The sequence below is a fragment of the Chelonoidis abingdonii genome, chromosome 22 (assembly GCF_003597395.2).
Source record: "Chelonoidis abingdonii isolate Lonesome George chromosome 22, CheloAbing_2.0, whole genome shotgun sequence".
Taxonomy (NCBI): Eukaryota; Metazoa; Chordata; order Testudines; family Testudinidae; genus Chelonoidis; species Chelonoidis abingdonii.
Window position 1 is genome coordinate 3440336 of NC_133790.1, and position 17947 is coordinate 3458282.

The following is a 17947-nucleotide window of genomic DNA, read 5'->3' on the forward strand; positions in this document are numbered from 1 at the left end:
TTATAAAGGATTGAAAACTACCAGTAAATTCAGCTACTTCTCTTACTCCTTCATTCTGCCTCCATCAAATGGTCACATTTTTTATCAGGCTGTAATAACCCTCCTTGCCACTTCAGGAGTGGCTTTGGCAGGCAATGAAGGAAATCCTGCACAATATAAAACTAAAAGCCACCACTGACAGCTGAAAGGGGGCTTATAGCAAATGAGCGCTGGGGCAATATGAAATGTAATGGTGCCCAGTTGAACTACATTTAAGTTTTATTCTGTATTTTATAAGGCCAGGTCTACTCTAGAAACTCTTCCTGGTACAGTGATGTTGCTTAGGGGTGTTAATTTTTGGTGACATTTTTATATTGGCAAAGTACAGTTGGTAGCGTGGGTCATTTCATGTGGGGAACTGGTGTGAGCTATACAGGCCAAGGCACTTCTTTGCTGGTAACTGCACCTCCACTAGAAGGATTTGCCACTAGAGCTATACTATCAAACCCTCTCTCATGTGGACCTGGCCTTAGACAAAGTCTGACTTCATTTGTGTAATTGTGTTATGGTGCTGATCTTGAATTGTATCATGAACATGGAATGTATCTCATACCATTTTCCCCTCTTGAAACTCACTATGCCCTCACCACCTGTGTGAGGATTTACATATGGAAATTCATTCAACTCATGATTTACTTTTGCAAGCTGAGAAGAGCTTCTGCTACTAGTGTTTGAATTAACAAGGTTCTAACTCCTTGTAATACAAAATGGGTCTTCACTAGCACAATGGGAGAATCTTCCAGTACAACGAATCCACTAGCCTCAAGCAAATGTGTAGAATCTGAGTTGCCTAAACATCATTGTCTATTTATAGTCGATGTTTAAGTTAGTGCAGCTGTCTCACTTAATGTTCATAGCAGTAGTTACTTTAACTGTTGAGCTCAATCACATTGCTGCCTTCTCTTACAGTGAAATCTGCTTGCAAAAATAAATGGGAAGATTAACCTACAGCACTGTGAGGTGAAAGTACTGGATAAGCTTGATGAATTTTAGGCAGCAGTTGCTATTTCATGTTTTCCTTTTAAAAATGCATATGTCAAGATTAGATTTTTATAGCAGAGAATGCAAACCTTCAGGTGCACAGCAAGGCTCAGACTAGCAGTAACCACCTCTTTACCTGGGCTTTCTGGAACTACTGGCCCACCTCACTCCATGTACTAGGTTCTCAGTCTTGGTAAGCATACAACACCCAAACCAGGGATTTCACGCTGGTCCCTAATGTAGCAGTGGGGTAAGAACATCTAACGTAACATTCTGTTTTGTTTAGAGCTATGTTTTCATGTGTTAAAAGGCAGAGTAAACTCAACTGGCCCTCCTAGTGCAGTTGAGTAGATTAGTAGGAAGAGGAAGTTTGAAGCAACAGCCACCACCCTACTCCTGTACAGGCTGAAGCTCTGATTCCAGCAGCAGAGATGAGCTGTAATGTCACTGAAGTGCTCTGAACCTCATAAAGTACAGTTAAGGGGCAGGGGAGAAGAATCACTTCTCCCTTTAGTACACTCTTCTAGTGTGGGAAGAAGGGTGAGCTAGCTTTTAAAAAAAAAAAAAAAAAAAAAAAAAAAGCCCCAGTTTCAAAGACCTAGGAGTGTCTAATTTCAAACCAGTGGCATCCATTGTGAAGGCCAGGGCCGTATTGTTCACAAGATAGCTGGTAATAAGCACATCCAAGGCAGGGCTCTCTTTGAAAATGAGATGGTATGTGAAAACTTCAAACAGAGTAAATCTAAAACAGACAAGTAAATATTTATTAAAATCTTTAAAGTCCTAGATCCTAAATGAAACTTGTGTCAAGAATTGACACCCTGTGGCATTGCAATTCTCAAACACTGTTTTACAATGCAGGGGGATAAGGAAGCACAGGACGGATTTCTGAGCAAACATTACTTAGGGTTAATAGAAAAGGCATGATGCTAAAGAAACCCTTTCCACTATAAACAGCAACAGTCAGTGGCTTTGTATCATTGCTTCAACTGGGTTGCGTTAGTCAAGAATACATGCAGCTATTTTAAAGCTTTCTGCATATTTACTCTTCCACCAGTCTTTTTCCTGGTTAAGTGTAGGTGGACAGTCGACTTTGCCTTACATGTTACATCATGTCACTTCACAGCTTCTAAACACTGGAAGCAGCTGGAATGGTGTAGGGCCCTCCACACTTAGGATAGTATTTTCAAGTAAAGCTCCACTGGCTTACCGCTGCTGTTGCTGCATTCAAGGGAAATTTGACCTTGACTTCAAAGGGAGAATTTGGCTGAATGCTTTTGAAAACTTCACCCTTCATTTGCACTGAGCACATCTCCATCACCTTCATGAACTATTCCTGACAATTTCATAATGACAGCATCTTGATTCTTGGTTTTGAAATATTCCACACCAGCCTGATCTTGTTTAACAGGCACATAGCCTGCAACATTGAGTCCTTCATACTGATGCTATGATGCTCACACCTCAGAACTTAAGGGCAACCCTTCTCAGGTCCATGCTGTTTTTGGACGACCACGGGGCTGGAAGAAAGTCAATAGCAAGAAGCACCGTAAGAATTTTACATTCAGAATTAAACTCCCAGGCACGTAATACTCAAAGTGCTGGCCCCTTAGTGGACATTCTGGTTTGTACAGAAAGTACCATGTTCTATTAATGGACAAAACAACACCCTTCATGAAAAGCCATCAGTGACTTGGATAGTCACTTCTCCAAAGAAAATTGGAGTGCCAAGCAATATGAGTGTGTCAAAGGTTACTATCACTGCTATGGTAAAAGGGAGAAGAATAAAGCCACTCTGCCATGTCATCTAGAATTAGAAGCCAGCTGGCATAGGACATGTTTTGGAAAGTTTCCTACATGCCCAGAAAAAAACAAGTTTGTCAAATGCAACATTCCTGCTGCCAGAATACTAGCAGGGTCCTGCTTCTTTTGCAGTTTTTTTGGGTTCTAAGGCAGAGAAGGGGATGTTGGGAGCAGCACTGAATCACCTGGTGATAGCCACACCCTAGTGCATGGACTGAACTAGGGATATACTTTGAGGCACTTGTGAAAGATCTTGCTTTAAAAGACTTATAAAATGACTATCTGCAAAAGACAGGAAACGGGCAACGCCTGAGACAATACCATGGCAATCTGAATCTTCCAGAGACAGTGGCCACTTTTCATTTGGGAGATCTATTAGAAATGGCAGTGTGGGAGAGGCAGTGAACTTGCAGTGACAGAACAGAGCATTTTTAGGTGTGAAACCTTTGCCCATCTCAGGAGCAGCTCTGACTTTTTCTGATGTAGAGGAACTGTGCTCAGAGGCAATTGCTGGTTACTCTCTGCAGCATGCTGAGCTCCATTGTCAAACACCATGAACTACCTGGGGATGGAAAGTTAGCATGGACAACGTGCATGATTCCATGTGGTCCTGCCAAGGATCCTTCTGCTTACCTTACTGCGATAGCCCCGCTCAGCCATGCGCTTGGCCTCTTGCTGCACTAACTCCTCCCAGTGCTGCTCTGCCAGCCTTGCTTCCTCCTCCTCCTCTTCCTGGCGCCGTAACTCTTCCTGCTCTTGGAGGTGACGCTCTGCAAGCTGAGTATTTTTAAAGATATGCTATTAAAGTGAGATCACAGGTAGAGACCCAAACTAAAAGAGGAGAAAAGGTCAGGACTCAAGGCTTGAATCAGTGTCAGATCCATCCTAGTTACCTGACTAAGCACCAGTTACATCTGCTTGTGTGAGTACTCTACCATTGCTAGCACAATTGGGCAAGTTTCAGTAGAAAGTTACCGAGAATCTTGTTCTGACACTGAGGAATCTAAGAGCGTTTTTCCATGCACTAAAATCTAGCAAAACTGGGTAAGCAAAGTAGATTTGTTAACAGCATCCTAAATAACCTGGGGTGCAGGTTTAATGAAGACCTGGGCTCTACCTGGGACTCCAGCTCTTGTTTGCGAGCTGTTTTTAGTTCCTCCTCTTCCTCTCTCTCTCGACGAGTTAGCTCTTTTGCCTCCTCAAGCTCTCTAATCAGCTGTTCCCGGTATTTTACACATTCCTCCTGGGCATGGCGATTTAGCTCCATCTTCTCTTGGATCTGACACAGTCTGCCTACAAGGACCTGTTTGCAGTAAAACAGGGGATGAAGGGAAGAAATAGGGTAAATAGAAAGAAAGGGGCCAGACTCAGAAACCAAACCTAGCAAATCTTTATCTAGACAGTTAACCCAGTTCTCAGAAAATACACTGGGCCAGCAGAAAAGCCCATCCCCCAACACAGAGCTAACCAGCATGCCTTAGTGAGCCTCTAAGATGTGTTCTATGTAAATAATACACCCCTGTGAAAGTCCTTATTTCAGCCAGCAGAGTAATCACTGTAGAGAAGGCACCACCTCATTCATCAGTCTGTCTCTGGCCTTCCTCTCTCTCTCCCATTCCTCTTCTCTTTTTTCCCACACTTGTTTAGCTTCTTCCCTGAAGGAGAGAGAGAGAGAGAAAGTGTTGATCTCCAGCACTATTGCTTGCAATAAAGAGAGACAGGAACAGAGAAGCCTTCAATACCTTATTTTCTGCAGCCTCTGTAGTTTACATATGTACGCAGAACACTGCAGGAAAGCAATTTGTCTGTTAAACTTTATGCTCAGGAGTGCTCCTGCCTCCAATAGGGATGGGAAGCCAGGGCCCTGCCAGAAAATTTAGTTTGCAAAGCTTCTCTTCCACAACAGCATGTCTAGCAATGAAAGTTCCTCTGCAGCCTGACTTATCTGGGCATGAATCATCATACCGACTCCTCTAGCTTTCACTGAGCCAAATTCTGCTCTCACTCACACCCCATGGAAACTTTTTGAAGTCAGTGGGGTTACAGTGGATTCTCTTTCAACTTCCATCTCTCTTGAGAAACAAAGGAGACAACACAACTTTAGAAGTCATACGTAGGCCCCAAAGCTCATTGGCTGGATGATCAAGTGCTGGTTTTAAGTTCTTGTCAGAAAAGCCTGACTAGAGTTGTGATGTGGATGGGCAAGGATCAGACTTGTTCACCTTTACCAATCCATTACTTCTAAAAATAGTCGCTCCCTGTTTATTAACTCTAGTACTAGTTGCAGCAAGAGAGACGGATTATGGAATCGCTCCCATCAAGGAGAAGGAACCAGAAGGTCTTGATGCTTTTCAGCCAAAGGAACTGCGTCCTTTCATCTTAATACCCTGGTGCTACCTCCACATTGTGACTGGATGGCTAAACGATTCAACAGAAAAGATGGAAAGTTGAAAAGGACCTAAAACCCATCCCTACTTCTGTAACACAGGACTCTAATCAGCCTTTCCTTCTAAAACTCCCAGACTAAGTAGAAAGCCAGGAAGAAGATGGCTTCCAGTTGTCCCTTCCTCACCTTGTGTATCAACAAAGTAACATTTACAGAGTTCTACCAACTTAAAAGAGGATGTTTTTAAAGGGAATCATTCATCACATTTAAACTCTCTCCAGCAACCTACAGGAGGCGTGTCAGACTCACCTAAAAATGGTCTCCAGTTCTGCCTCTCGTGCCTTTTCTAACTGGAGCTGCTCCTCAATTACATGTTTCATCCAGGCAGCATCTGCAGCAGCCCGCTCCCGTCTAGCCGAGTGGAGGCATTGGTCCTCATCTTCCTTCTCTAGAAGGGCTAATAGTATTTGCCTGTCCATCTCCTAGAGAAAAGCCAGAAAAGTCACACACAGAGCAGGTTTTCAAACCTTGTTGCAAGTAAATTCTCTGTGTGCACAAACATGCTAATGTCAAGACTGATCACACACTGGAAGCTCATAACAGAGCCTCACCACCACTCCTAATTTCCTCTTGCCCTAATTCCACCAGGGGGAGATGGAAGGAACTTGGTAAGGCTCTGGACAGACAAGAGATATGCAAACAAAGTAATCAACATGTAGAAGCAGCAGTTTTTAGTGCAAGAAGAGTGTACTACACAGAAGTTAAGTGACCTCTGGTCTTGTCTTACCAGCTCCTGTTGTATCTGCTGTGCACGTCTCTTTAGTTGGGCATTATACTGATGTTTCAAAAAACGACTAGGAAAAAGAGGATACAAAACCAGACTAGCTCCAAACTCCCATGTTCTCTTTTAGCAACATTCAGAAAAGCAACCCATGACTAGTACTATGTGTAAGCATTGGTGGGGGAACAGTTCTTACTGCATTAGTGCAATTTTTTTTTCTCTATTTAAAGTGCTAGCCCATCCACTGCTCTGGATTTTCCAGACATACAATATTAAGTAAATTAACATATACAGCCCACAGTGACACTGTTAATATCCCCATATACAGTAAGTGCTACCATGGACACAGGAAAGGCTTTCTCCCAACAACCACAGCATTGAACTATACCATATCATACCCAAGCTCCAACTTTTTCCTGCATGCTTCCATTTGCTTCCTCTCTTCTTCCAGCTCCTCCAGCTCCCATTGCTGTTTTAGTAAATTATCTTGCTCTTTCTTCAGTTTTGTTGCCTGTTATAAAAGGAATAGCATTTCAGGAAGCTAAGGTCTCCAAATTCCCCATCCATTCTCAGATTCATTATAGTTACAGGAGGGCAAAAGCAGCACAGAGAACCAGTTACACAGCACAACCTTTTATTTTCCCATCAACACTGGAGTAGCATCTGCAATTCTCTTTATCCAGTACTACCATTAGAACAGGGTAAGTTCTTCAGAATGTACTTTTCCAATATAACAACCAGGCCCATCGAAGCAGCTTGACTCAATGACTGGTTGGTCCTTGTTGACAGAGCAATAGCCCTAAAGCCTGATCCTGAGAGTTCCAGTAGGAAATAAGGAGACGGGAAGAAGATAAAATCATCCCTGACCTGGAAGTGTTCTCAGGTATTGGCAGCTAGCAGCATGAAACACTCTTGAGACAAATTCCTTCCAGCAGGAGGCTGGACCCCACCTCAGAAGTGAACCTCTGTTTACTGCCACCCATAAGATGAACTAGACTCTCTTTCAAGTGGTTTCTTTTTGTGTATGGTAAATATCCCACACTAATCTCACTCCTGCCTTAATGTGTTAGAATACTGGAGACATAACTAGGAACTCCTGTTGGAAAAAAGCCTTCATGCTTGATGAGGTTCCTAAAACAACCTTCCTTTCTCTGAGGCTACAGATGGAATTGGGGTGCTCAAATACTTAAGGAGGAACACATGAAGGCCCAGGGCTAAATCTCACTGAAAGTACCAACACGCAGGTAGAAAATAAGGAGCCATTGCTAGCGGAACCCATGTCACATCCAATTAGAACCACTGGCCCTGCTGCTTCACCTCAGTGTTGAGAAACAAATTCAGCCAGAATCATAACATTGGCCTGCCCTCTCCCTTCTAGGATTCCAGAACAAACTCACTGCTCCAGTATCTCCCACCTGGACTGGAGGCTATCAAGTGCACTCTGCTTCAGATGAGGGGAAACTAAACGGTTACCTCCATCTCCCGGAACTTCAGTTCTTCTATTTGTTGCAGTAACACTTCAGCTAGTTTCTTCTCTTCCAGCTGCCTCTTTTCTTCTTCTTCTTTCATTCTTTCTAGTGCTTCCCTTCGAGCAAGTTCATATTCATTTTCATACCGTCTTTTTTCTTCTCTTTCAGTTGCTTCTTGCTGATTGAGCCCAAACAAAAGGTTTAACGTAATAACTGTGATTCCATACCAAATCACATGTATTTCAACTAATAGAGTGTTTTATATATACAAATATTCTAATGTTTTAAAAGCCTGGGTTATCAGTCACTTCAGTAAAAAGCCTGATTTTTCAAACATGTAGAGCACCCAGTGAGCCCCTGGATTCCAAAATTTTTTTAAATTAGTTCAAAGCCTTATGCACCTCTAAAGGGATCAAAGAGACAATGCTGAAATGGAGCCCTCTTCATTTGAAATAATGTTTATATCTGTGTGATGCCGACAGGCCAGGTGCCAACCCGTGCTAAGGCCCCTAAGCTTCACTGAATACGGACAAGTACATAGATGGAAACCAGTCTGGCTCACCTGCCTGTTACTATTGTTAATACAGACAGAGTTATAAGAATGTGTTCAGACTTTATGAAATGCTTGTAGGATGCTGCATGTATTCAGCTTATGTTGATACCCCGTGTTAAAAGATAATATTTAAGTGTGTGTTCTGTAACTACTAAAGTGTTTGCTCTACAACTGTAAACCCCCCCAGTCTGAAGAGAGACATTAACAAGTATGAAATACTAATATATCGCAAGAGGTGTCATCTCCTGCCCAACAAAAGACTTTGTTGATTAATCCCCATGAAGAGGAGACACGCAATAGTTTGAACTTCGGGGGACGGGACTAAAAATCCACATCAAGAAGAAATTGTTATCTCTGTGCTGGCTGGACTTCAGGGAGAAGGCAAAACTTCAAAATATAAGCACGAGATCCCCAGCTGTTTAGCCAGGTAAGCCCTAAAGGACATATAGAACCTGCACATTACAGCAGCGTCTATTACCTTTTGGAACCTAAGATTATAACTCATTTGTGTGTGTGTTTACCTACTTTAACCTAACAACTCTTATTTCCTTTTCTTAGTTAGTAAACCTTTAGTTTATTATAGGATTGGCTACAAGCATTGTCTTTGGAGAGAAACCTAAGGTATAAATGACCTGCAGTGACTGGGAGTAACCTGAATATTATTGGCAAAGAGTCCTGTGGCACCTTATAGACTAACAGACGTACTGGAGCATGACAGGACTCTTTGCCGCTTTTACAGATCCAGACTAACACCACTACCCCTCTGATACCTGAATTATTATTGTGATATTTTGGTGTAACAGTCCATCTATCATAATGGCAAGATAAACCAGAGTGCCCCAAGGGACTGCCTGTTAAGGCTGTTATAGGGGCCGAGGAGTTCACATTTGATACTTGGTTGGTGAAATCTAATTACAGAACATACAAACAAGGGCACAAATTCCAAATTGGCTGTAACAGTCTGCCCTGTAGTTGGCACCCATGTCCGTGAGCGACTCCAGGAAGCCTGACAATCTGTACTTTCACTGCCAACGTAGCCATCTGCTGTGGGCTGCCTTCAGACTAACCAAAGAGAAAACTAAGACCTTGCTTATTTTGACATCTGAAACTGTTAAGTTTGACAAAGTTTAGTTTGTGGTGTAGGAACAAGTTCTTGAAGATGTGCTCACATGGTTATTGCATTTAGGGCTCTTAGGTTGGAACAGTGCCCTTGGTGCCACAACAAACCATGCAATATATTTAGTCTACTAAACAATGCCGCTGATTTTATATTATCAGGAAAACAAACCAGAAATAAAGCCAGAAAGGAGATTTATATACTTGCCTGACAGAGAAGATAAGGCAGAATTAAATTGCAAGATCTTATCTTCATGTAAAACAGTGAGGCACCACTATACATTCACTCACAACTGAGTAAAGAGAGTATTTGGTAGTCAATACTAATATTTATCCACAAGAGGTGGCAGGCTTGTAAATCTCTACCGAAAGCAAGGTTTCCCAGCAGGAGGTCAGATAAAATGAGCATTCCTCTCCCCCACCCCAAAAAACCAAATAGCATCTGCTCTTACATTTCAGCACTCTTCCCACAGTTAAGAGGTACCAGTATGACTTAGAGCGGCAATTCTCAAACTGTGGGTCAGGACCCCAAAGTGGATTGCGAATCCATTCTAACGGGATCATCAAGGTTAGCATTAGACTTGCTGGGGCCCAGAGCCCGAGCCCCACCACCTGAGGCCAAGGCCCAGGCCCAAGCCCAAGCCCTGGGTGGTGGGGCTCAGGCCCCACTCCTGGGGTCATATAGTAATTTTTGTTGTCAGAAGAGATGGGGGGGGGGGTCACAGTGCAAATTAAGTTTGAGAAATCCCAACTTGGAGCAATCCTAGCGTACCTGCTTCTTTTCTGTTAGCTGATCGCCCCAAACGTCTATCACATGCTTCCTGTGGAGCTCTGACTCAATCTGAAGAAGGGAACATAGAGGTCATCACAAAAATCAAGTGGTGCAGTCCAGTCTCCCATTCTGTACTATGTCATATGAAACAGACTAAGAAACTATGATATGGATTGCCAAAGGTCTGCAGAAGGGAGAAATAACTAACTAGTAAGCACTGCATTCCCAGACAACTGTCTGTTCTGGGGTAGCCACAGTGCAGCAGCAGAATCCCCTGGGTTTGGCTGCATCAGGGAGATTCTCAGCCTTCAGAAGAGGAGACTAAATGATCACCAGTCTCAGCTGAGATGCTGGTGAACCTCTTTGGCCAAGGAAGGTTAGACAAGGCTCTGTGGAGCCTACTGAGACACCTCTACCCAAGCCATACAGGTCACTGCTAAGGATCAGATTGCAGCATGGAACACTGAGCAGCAGAATTCCTTCCAGCAGATTTGCCCACCACCCCAGAAGTGAGCCTTTATACCAGTGGTTGTGGCATGTTTTACATCCAGCAGTGGGATGCTCTTTCTGCCAACGTCTGAACGTGCAACTGGTACAGCCTTCCTCAGCCCCTGCTACCCCTAGGACTCCGGTAGCAATTCCAATCACAGGACTAGTTGGGAATAATCACAAATGTTAAAGAATATAGCAATAAGCAGGAAGAGTGGAGGGCCAGCAGAACAAAGGCTAAGAGCACCGTAGTGGTACAGGATACAATTTGCAAAAGAATCAAAGTCTGTTCGGAAGTTCAGTCCCACTGATTTCCAAAGGGACTTAGCGGATAAAATTTTCAAAAGCATCTAAGCCTATAGTACAAGGCAAGAGCCAAATATCTGAGAATCTTGCTGTCTGTCTAGTTTCTAGCACTGGCACCAACCTCACCTCACAAGGAGGTGCTTCTACTTTAGTGATTGCATTTGAGGGTCTGCAGAGTCGGTGGAATAATTTTCTTGGTTTGACATCTGTTACGTCATTTTTAAAAATCTGAAACCTGATTTAGTACACTCAGAACATTAGTGAAGTGATCCCAATAATTATCACCTCTCGGAGTCTGGTATTGTTCTTCTTCCAGTGTTCATACAGCAGCTCTTCAGCCACCTATCAACAAAACATGAGAATCAGACCACAGCAGAGTAGATCAAATTTTAACAAATATTACAATCTCCCAAAACATCAGTTAAGTATGATCAGGGTTGGGAAATACAACACTAGACAATCCCCATAGACAGTTAGTGAATACATCTTTGGAATGTTACTAGATCCATTTAAAAAAAAATTAAAAAACACTGTTTACATCAAAGGGACTGGCCATCCCATCAGCATGTCAGGAACATATACTATTGTAATTATATGGGGGGAAGGGGGATTAATCTTATTATGGCTTAATCCTCCAATAAGAGACTAAACCCCAGAATTTTTAGACATATTACTGGATAGAGTTATCTGGCATCTCTCCTCCAGGGGGCTCTCCAAATGCTTTGCAAACTGTCTATTTAAGGATTGACTCATCCACCAGTAACATGCAGCCAATTCATGGTTCAGTTTGGCAACCACCCATGGAAGCAGCAACAGCAGGGAACGTGAAGAATGACTGCCCCAGTTAAAACTGCTGCACCAATATAAACTAGGCTGAGTATAATTAGTAAGGATCGCAAGGATAGCACCCCAGCTTTTACAGAAAGTGCTGAGGGATCTTCAAGAGCAAGATGTCAAGACTAGTTCTTCCTCTCATGTTGTCTGACACTCAGTTAACCAAGCCCAAAACAAGTATTTAAAAATCATGAGTTCCCTTTCCTGCAGGACACAAAATCAGGCTGACACAGGGGACACTTATTTCTCTAATCAAGTTTTAAATCAAAGAGAGACTTACCCTCAGCCCCAGGTGTGAGAGGGACAGAGGGGCACCCCAGCTCAGCCTACACACACATCTCAGACCACTTCTCACAAGTTACCTTTTTCCGACGCTCTTCTCTAGCAGATTTCAAATCTTCACTTCTTTCTCTGATCTTGTTCAGATCTGGCTCCTTGTTCAGTCTCAGCTCCCTGAGTTCTGCTGTTAGCAATTCTCGCTCCTCATACAAAAGTTTCCTAAGTTGTTCTCTTCTCTGCTCCAAGCTGATTTTTTTTTCCTCTTTCATTTTCTCACAGTGATATGCATTCATGCTACCAAAGACACACAGCGAAAGAGATGATTAAGCATCCTGCTAGCCCAGAGTAAGAGAGTCTGCAAAACACAGGACACATGGCAGTGGGACCATGTGTCAGTCTAATGACACAGACCACTTGCTGTTGCAAAAACCTTCTCAGTTTACCAGACTACGAAGAAAACTGGACCTGCCAGTGTCCACTGCCTCCCATACAAGGCCATGCACAAGTCCTTCTGCCCTCGAGTTACAGGAATGATGGCGATGCCCCGAGCCCTAACACCGGAGGCCCTAGAACAGTGGCTCTCCAATTTTTGTCCTGGTGACCCCTGTCACACAGCAGGCCCCTGAGTGCGACCCGCCCCATAAAGTAAAAACACCATTTAACACCATTATGGACGCTGGAGGCAAAGGGGGGTTGGGGTGCAGGCTGACAGCTCGCGACCCCCCATGTTTGAGGCCCGCCGCCCCAGAACACAAAGCCCGAGCCCTGCTGCACGCAGAGCCCCGGCCCGGCCTCACCTCTGCTGGTAGGACCGGCGCGAGCTCCACTGGCTCTGCTTGGCGCTGCAGGCTCCGGACTGTCTGAAATAGCGGCTGTTCCGCTCCCACTGCTGCCGCCAGCGGGCCTCCTGCTCCCGCTGCCGCACGATCCGCTGCTCCAGGGCCCTGCTCCGGCTGGGCCAGCACGAGGGCAGCGTAGGCAGCGCCATCTGCGCAGCGCGGGCGGGGGGAGTCCCCGCGGCTCGGCCCCCCGCAGCGGGTCGCAATCCCGGGGCTGGGCGCGAAGTCCCGGCCCCGCTCGTGCCCGGGAGATGCAGCCACCGGCTGCGGGCCCGAGGCGCTGCTGGCCGCCCTAGGGCTTACGACAGAGCCCGCGCGGCGCACCGAGAAGGACGAAGAAGGGCGGCCACTCCACTCCGAGCGGCGCGCCGTGCGGGGAAGCAGTAACGGCTTCAGCGGGCTTCCGGCCGTCCGCCGCGCAGCACCATGGTCAACGCTTCCGGCGCCCCCGGCCTGGGTACGGGCGCCTGGCGAGGGGCAACGCCGTTCCCTGAGCGCGCAATGAGGCAGAGAGCGACCCTTGCCCCGCAGCTCGGCCTCGCCCGCCCTCTCCTCCCGGTCCCGTCCTGTCGCGCGCGGGGGGAGGGGTTCCCCGCGAAGCTGTGCAAACCTTCGCCAAGCGATGTTGTGCCACGCGCACGTTCCCCTCACCCCCCCTGTGCTCACCCCCCCTCAGGCCCCTTGTTGCTGCTGCACACACACACTCCCCCTCACACCGCCCCTGTGGCTCACAGCCCCCCTCCCTCTCAGCCATTGTGCTGCTCAGACACACACTCCCCTCACCCCCCTGTGCTCACACCCCCCTCCCTCTCAGGCCCCTTGTGCTGCTCAACCCCGCCTGTGCCCCCCCCCTCCCTCTCAGGCCCCTTATGCTGCTCTCCCACACACTCCCCCTCACACCCCCTGTGCTCACCCCCCTCCCTCTGAAGGCCCCTTGTGCTGCTTCACAACACACTCTCCCTCACACTCTGTGCTCACACACCCCCTCCCTCTCAGGCCCCTTGTGCTGGTCTCCCACACACTCCCCCTCACCACCCCCTGCTGCTCACACCCCCTCGTCTCAGGCCCCTGTGCCTAGTCACACACACTCTCCCTCACACTCCTTGTGGCTCACACACCCCCTCCCTCTCAGGCCCCTTGTGCTGCTCTCCACACACATCCCCTCACACCCCTGTGCTCACACCCCCCTCTCTCTCAGGCCCGCTGCGTGCTCACACTACACACTCCCCTCAGCCCTCTGTGCTGTTCACACACACACTGCCACTCGAAACCCCTGTGCTGCTACATACACTCCCAGGACCCTGTGTGCTGCTCACACACACACATGTTCCCCTCCACCCCCTGTGCTCACACCCCCTCCCTCTCAGGCCCCTTGTTGTGTGCTCCACACACACTCCCCCTCAGACCCTGTGCTCACACACACACACACTCCCCTCGACCTGTGTTGCTAGCTCACCAGACCACACTCCCCTCAGACCCCTTGTCACCACCACTCCCACTCAGACCCTGTGTGTGCTTGCTCCCAACACAAACTGTTGCGGGACGATAGCTGCTGCAGGAAAACGTGTAGTCCGTGGCCGGGTGCTTTAGCCCCAATACACATAGAGATGGAGAAAGCAAGCAAAGTTTTTTTGAGATCTGCAAGAGGTGCCCCAGGAGACTGATTGCCGAATCAATCGCACACCTGAAACAAGCAGTCTGGTTTCTTTTATCCAGAGTGAACTTTTCTCCTGACTGCAAGCGCCCCATTTCCCCTCCCTCTCCTCCTTCCTCCTCCCGTGTAGCAGTTACACTTAATCAGCCGTCATTAACGTTAAACAAAGGCTGTCGAGTGAACTCTAGTTTATAATTAGGCCCACGCCTTTGAAATACTCTCTTGTCCTTGTGAGAGGATGTTTTATTGTTCACTCCCTTGTGCAAGAAGTATAGCAGAGCTTCATTTTTTTGCCTCCTACTCGTTGAGCAGCCTAAAACTGATAAGGGAAATGGTGCACCTGGCAACTTGTCCCCTCTGCCACTCCTGGGTTGATTTAGAGTTATAAGAAATGGAAGGTCTTGTTTCATAGAGGCCTGAACAGGGTAGACCTTATATCTTATTGCTTTCACATTGTTCTAAGTTACTTAGTTATGATGTTTTAGTGGGCAACCAATAACACTAGACACTCAGACCATAGATAGCTGCTACACACACACACTCCACAGACTCAGACCCCCATGTGCTCACACACACATTCCCCTTCAGACCCTCTGTCGCTGCCTTCACACACACATTCCCCTCGAGACGCCTTCTGTGCCTGCTCCACACGATTGCACGCACACGTTCCCCTTCCGACCCTCTGCTGCTGCTCACAAACACACTCCCCACTCAGACTCTGTTGCCTCACACACTTTGCAACACACAGTGTCCACACTCAGCCCTTTTGCTGCTCAAACACATTCTCCACTCAGACCTTTTGTTGCCTGCCTCACACGTTTGCACACACATCTACTGAGACCTTTTGGTGGCTACTCAACATTTTTCACCCCACATTCCACACTCAGACCTGTTGTGTCTCACATATGTTTGCACCACACTTCTTGCCTCGGTCCCTTTGTGACTCAGCATTGCACACACATTCAAAAGCCTGTCAACCCACATTTGACCACACACATTCCCACTAAGACACTCTGCTGCTCACACCACGTTTGCATTGTAACATTCTCCACTCAGACCCTCTGCCGCTCACACCTTTGTTTGCACACACACATTCCCACTCAGACCCTTTGTGCTCACATGTTTACATGCATACATTCCCACTAAGACCCTCTGTGCTCACACATGTTTGCACACACACATTCCCACTCAGACCCTTTGTGCTGCTCACACACGTTTGCAAGCACACATTCCCACTCAGACCCTTTGTGCTCAACACCTTTGCACGCATACATTCCCACTCATCCTTTTGACACTCACAATTACATGCACACATGTGCGCTATTTGCACATGCATGCGGACTGTTTGCATGTACAGTTACGTTCACTCTGCATGTATTTTCATTTTGAACAACAAACACATTTGAAAATCTGGCCCTTTATTGTTTAACAAGCCCAGCCAGATATTCAGGAATGTGAAGGACTCACTAACCTGTCACTGCTACTTGTATTTGTAAAGTCTGTGCTTTGTGCTGGACTCTGTACAAGACACAGAATAAAACATCATCCCGCCCAGGAGCTTACACTAAGTGGATGGATGGTGATCAGACACAGTAACCCCCACCATGAGCCACGACAATGCAGTTTACTAGCGCTGCTGACTTTTTACATCTATTTCCCTATATTGGATTGGCTGGCAGCATTTCATCCAGTGTGGGATGAGCATTTAAATAGGTATTGTAGAAGGAGTGGCTTACTTTCAAGGGGAATTAGAAGGAAGAGAATGTGGTCTCACTGGGCTAGGAAGAGTGCTCCAGAGGTATCTGAGTAGTAGGAGAATGGAAGGATGAAGAGAGAAAAGAAGAGGTAAGACAGAATTAATTCCATGGGCAGGCCACCTGCATTTTAAAGGGTCAATCTTGAAATTAAAATTATGTATTTAAATTTGCCTGTACTGCTAATAACACCAGCATTGTTCACCCAGGAAGAATGTTAATGAGCTAATGTATTTTTCACCATTTGTGACATTTGTTTGCTTTTATCATTCCAGGCAGGATGACCCAGAAGGGGTTTTGCTCTGAGCTTTGAGCTAGTGCTGGATTTTGAAAATGCTCTGTTATTGTCAGCAGTTATCACTGAGTAAATTGAAATGTTACTTGCACTGGAGGGTTAGGAATGTAATTTCTTTCAGACCCGGTTTAAAAGTTACAGTGAATGGGGAACAAGTTGTTGACAACAGCACTTACTACAGGTGCCGGCAGTGTTGTAGTGGGGGTGAACTCGAAAAGCTGAAAGGGAGCACAACCTGGTGTTCTTAACAAGCTAGTCCCAAATCATCTGGTGTCTGTATGAACCTGAAGAAATCCCACTGATTCAAATCAACAATCTCTTGATACTCACTCGAATAATCCTACATTGTTGAATTCTGCATTTGGTGCAAGAACATACATAAGCTGATCATCATTATTAGTCACTTAATAAGAGCTCAGGGTTAGAGTATCACTGTTATGGAGGGAGGCAAATTAGATGCACTGCTCTATCTTTAGACAGCAGGATGTGGTTGCAAGTTTCTAAGCTTCTGCATCTCCACAAAGGCTGGAGAGACTGTTCTGGTCACATTTTCCAACAGGTGGCAGGTTTTCCTGACATTGCCAAGCAAGGTTATAAACCTAATGGAGATAAGGTTGCAAACTGGATGCATTTTTAAAAGTTGGTGTTCTCATCTCTGGTTTCAAGTATCAGAGGGGTAGCAGTGTTAGTCTGGATCTGGCACCTTATAGACTAATCTCTTTGTTGCGTCTGACGAAATGGGTATTCACCCACGAAAGCTTATGCTCCAATATGTCTGTTAGTCTATAAGGTGCCACAGGACTCTTTGTTGCTTTCATCTCTGGTTGTAGGACACCAGAAATGTAAGTCTCTCAAGTAATATTAATAATTTAGACTCATTCATTTGCTTACAGGCCTTGCCAGTAAACTACAAACCTCCCCTAAATTAGGTGCTTTTAATTTATATTATTACTACAAATCTTTCTTAAATAATCCTGCAGCAGGTTCTAGCTATAAAATTCCCTCAGATATAGCAATAATCAGCAAGAAGGGCACCCTAATGACTTGACTATGGCAAAACTGAACTACATGAACTTTTGACCTGACTGATATAAATTCTCAGAGAGGACAGAGAGCTCATACTCAAGAAAGGACCATAGACTTGCAAACAGAAGTCAACAAACCCCAAGACACAGAACAAACTATTCCAAGGGAATCATATTCCAAATACCTTTATTTGCAGTTTATCATCTGTTCACACTCCCTCTTGCTGACAGGTCCAAGTTCTTCAGCTAGAAGTTGTAAAGAAGACAGAGGTTGTGCAACTAACAAATACAAGTGCTTGTGGATTGTAGGCAAATAACTCACACTTAGTTAAATATTACATACAACTCTGAATACCTGTGAGATCAGAATTTCTCCCATTCTCAGACTTGAACAGCTTGATGGGACAAAATCGGAGGGCCCGGACAATCTCCATCCGAGAATATTAAAGGAACTGGTGCATGAAATTGTGAGCCCGTTAGCTAGAATTTTTAATGAATCGGTTAACTCGGGGGTTGTACCGTACGACTGGAGAATTGCTAACATAGTTCCCATCTTCAAGAAAGGGAAAAAA

General features: G+C 45.6%; 1 protein-coding gene across 2 annotated transcripts; it reads right to left on the reverse strand.

The window, feature by feature from the left end:
- Nucleotides 1–1763: 1763 nt before the first annotated feature.
- TCHP (trichoplein keratin filament binding) lies at nt 1764–12962 on the reverse strand. 2 transcript variants are annotated; one of them, XM_032805459.2, is made up of 12 exons: nt 12606–12962; nt 11892–12102; nt 10981–11037; nt 9901–9969; nt 7464–7637; nt 6389–6501; nt 5997–6063; nt 5519–5691; nt 4397–4478; nt 3941–4126; nt 3457–3600; nt 1764–2540 (listed from the first exon to the last, which is right to left on the reverse strand). In XM_032805459.2, exons 1-12 carry the CDS (start codon nt 12794–12796, stop codon nt 2508–2510), a joined length of 1500 nt encoding a protein of 499 aa, XP_032661350.1. In that variant the 5' UTR covers nt 12797–12962; the 3' UTR covers nt 1764–2507. The 2 variants fall into 2 exon arrangements, with proteins under 2 accessions (XP_032661350.1, XP_032661351.1); XM_032805460.2 differs by lacking the exon at nt 1764–2540 and adding an exon at nt 3279–3385.
- Between the last annotated feature and the right edge of the window lie 4985 nt (nt 12963–17947).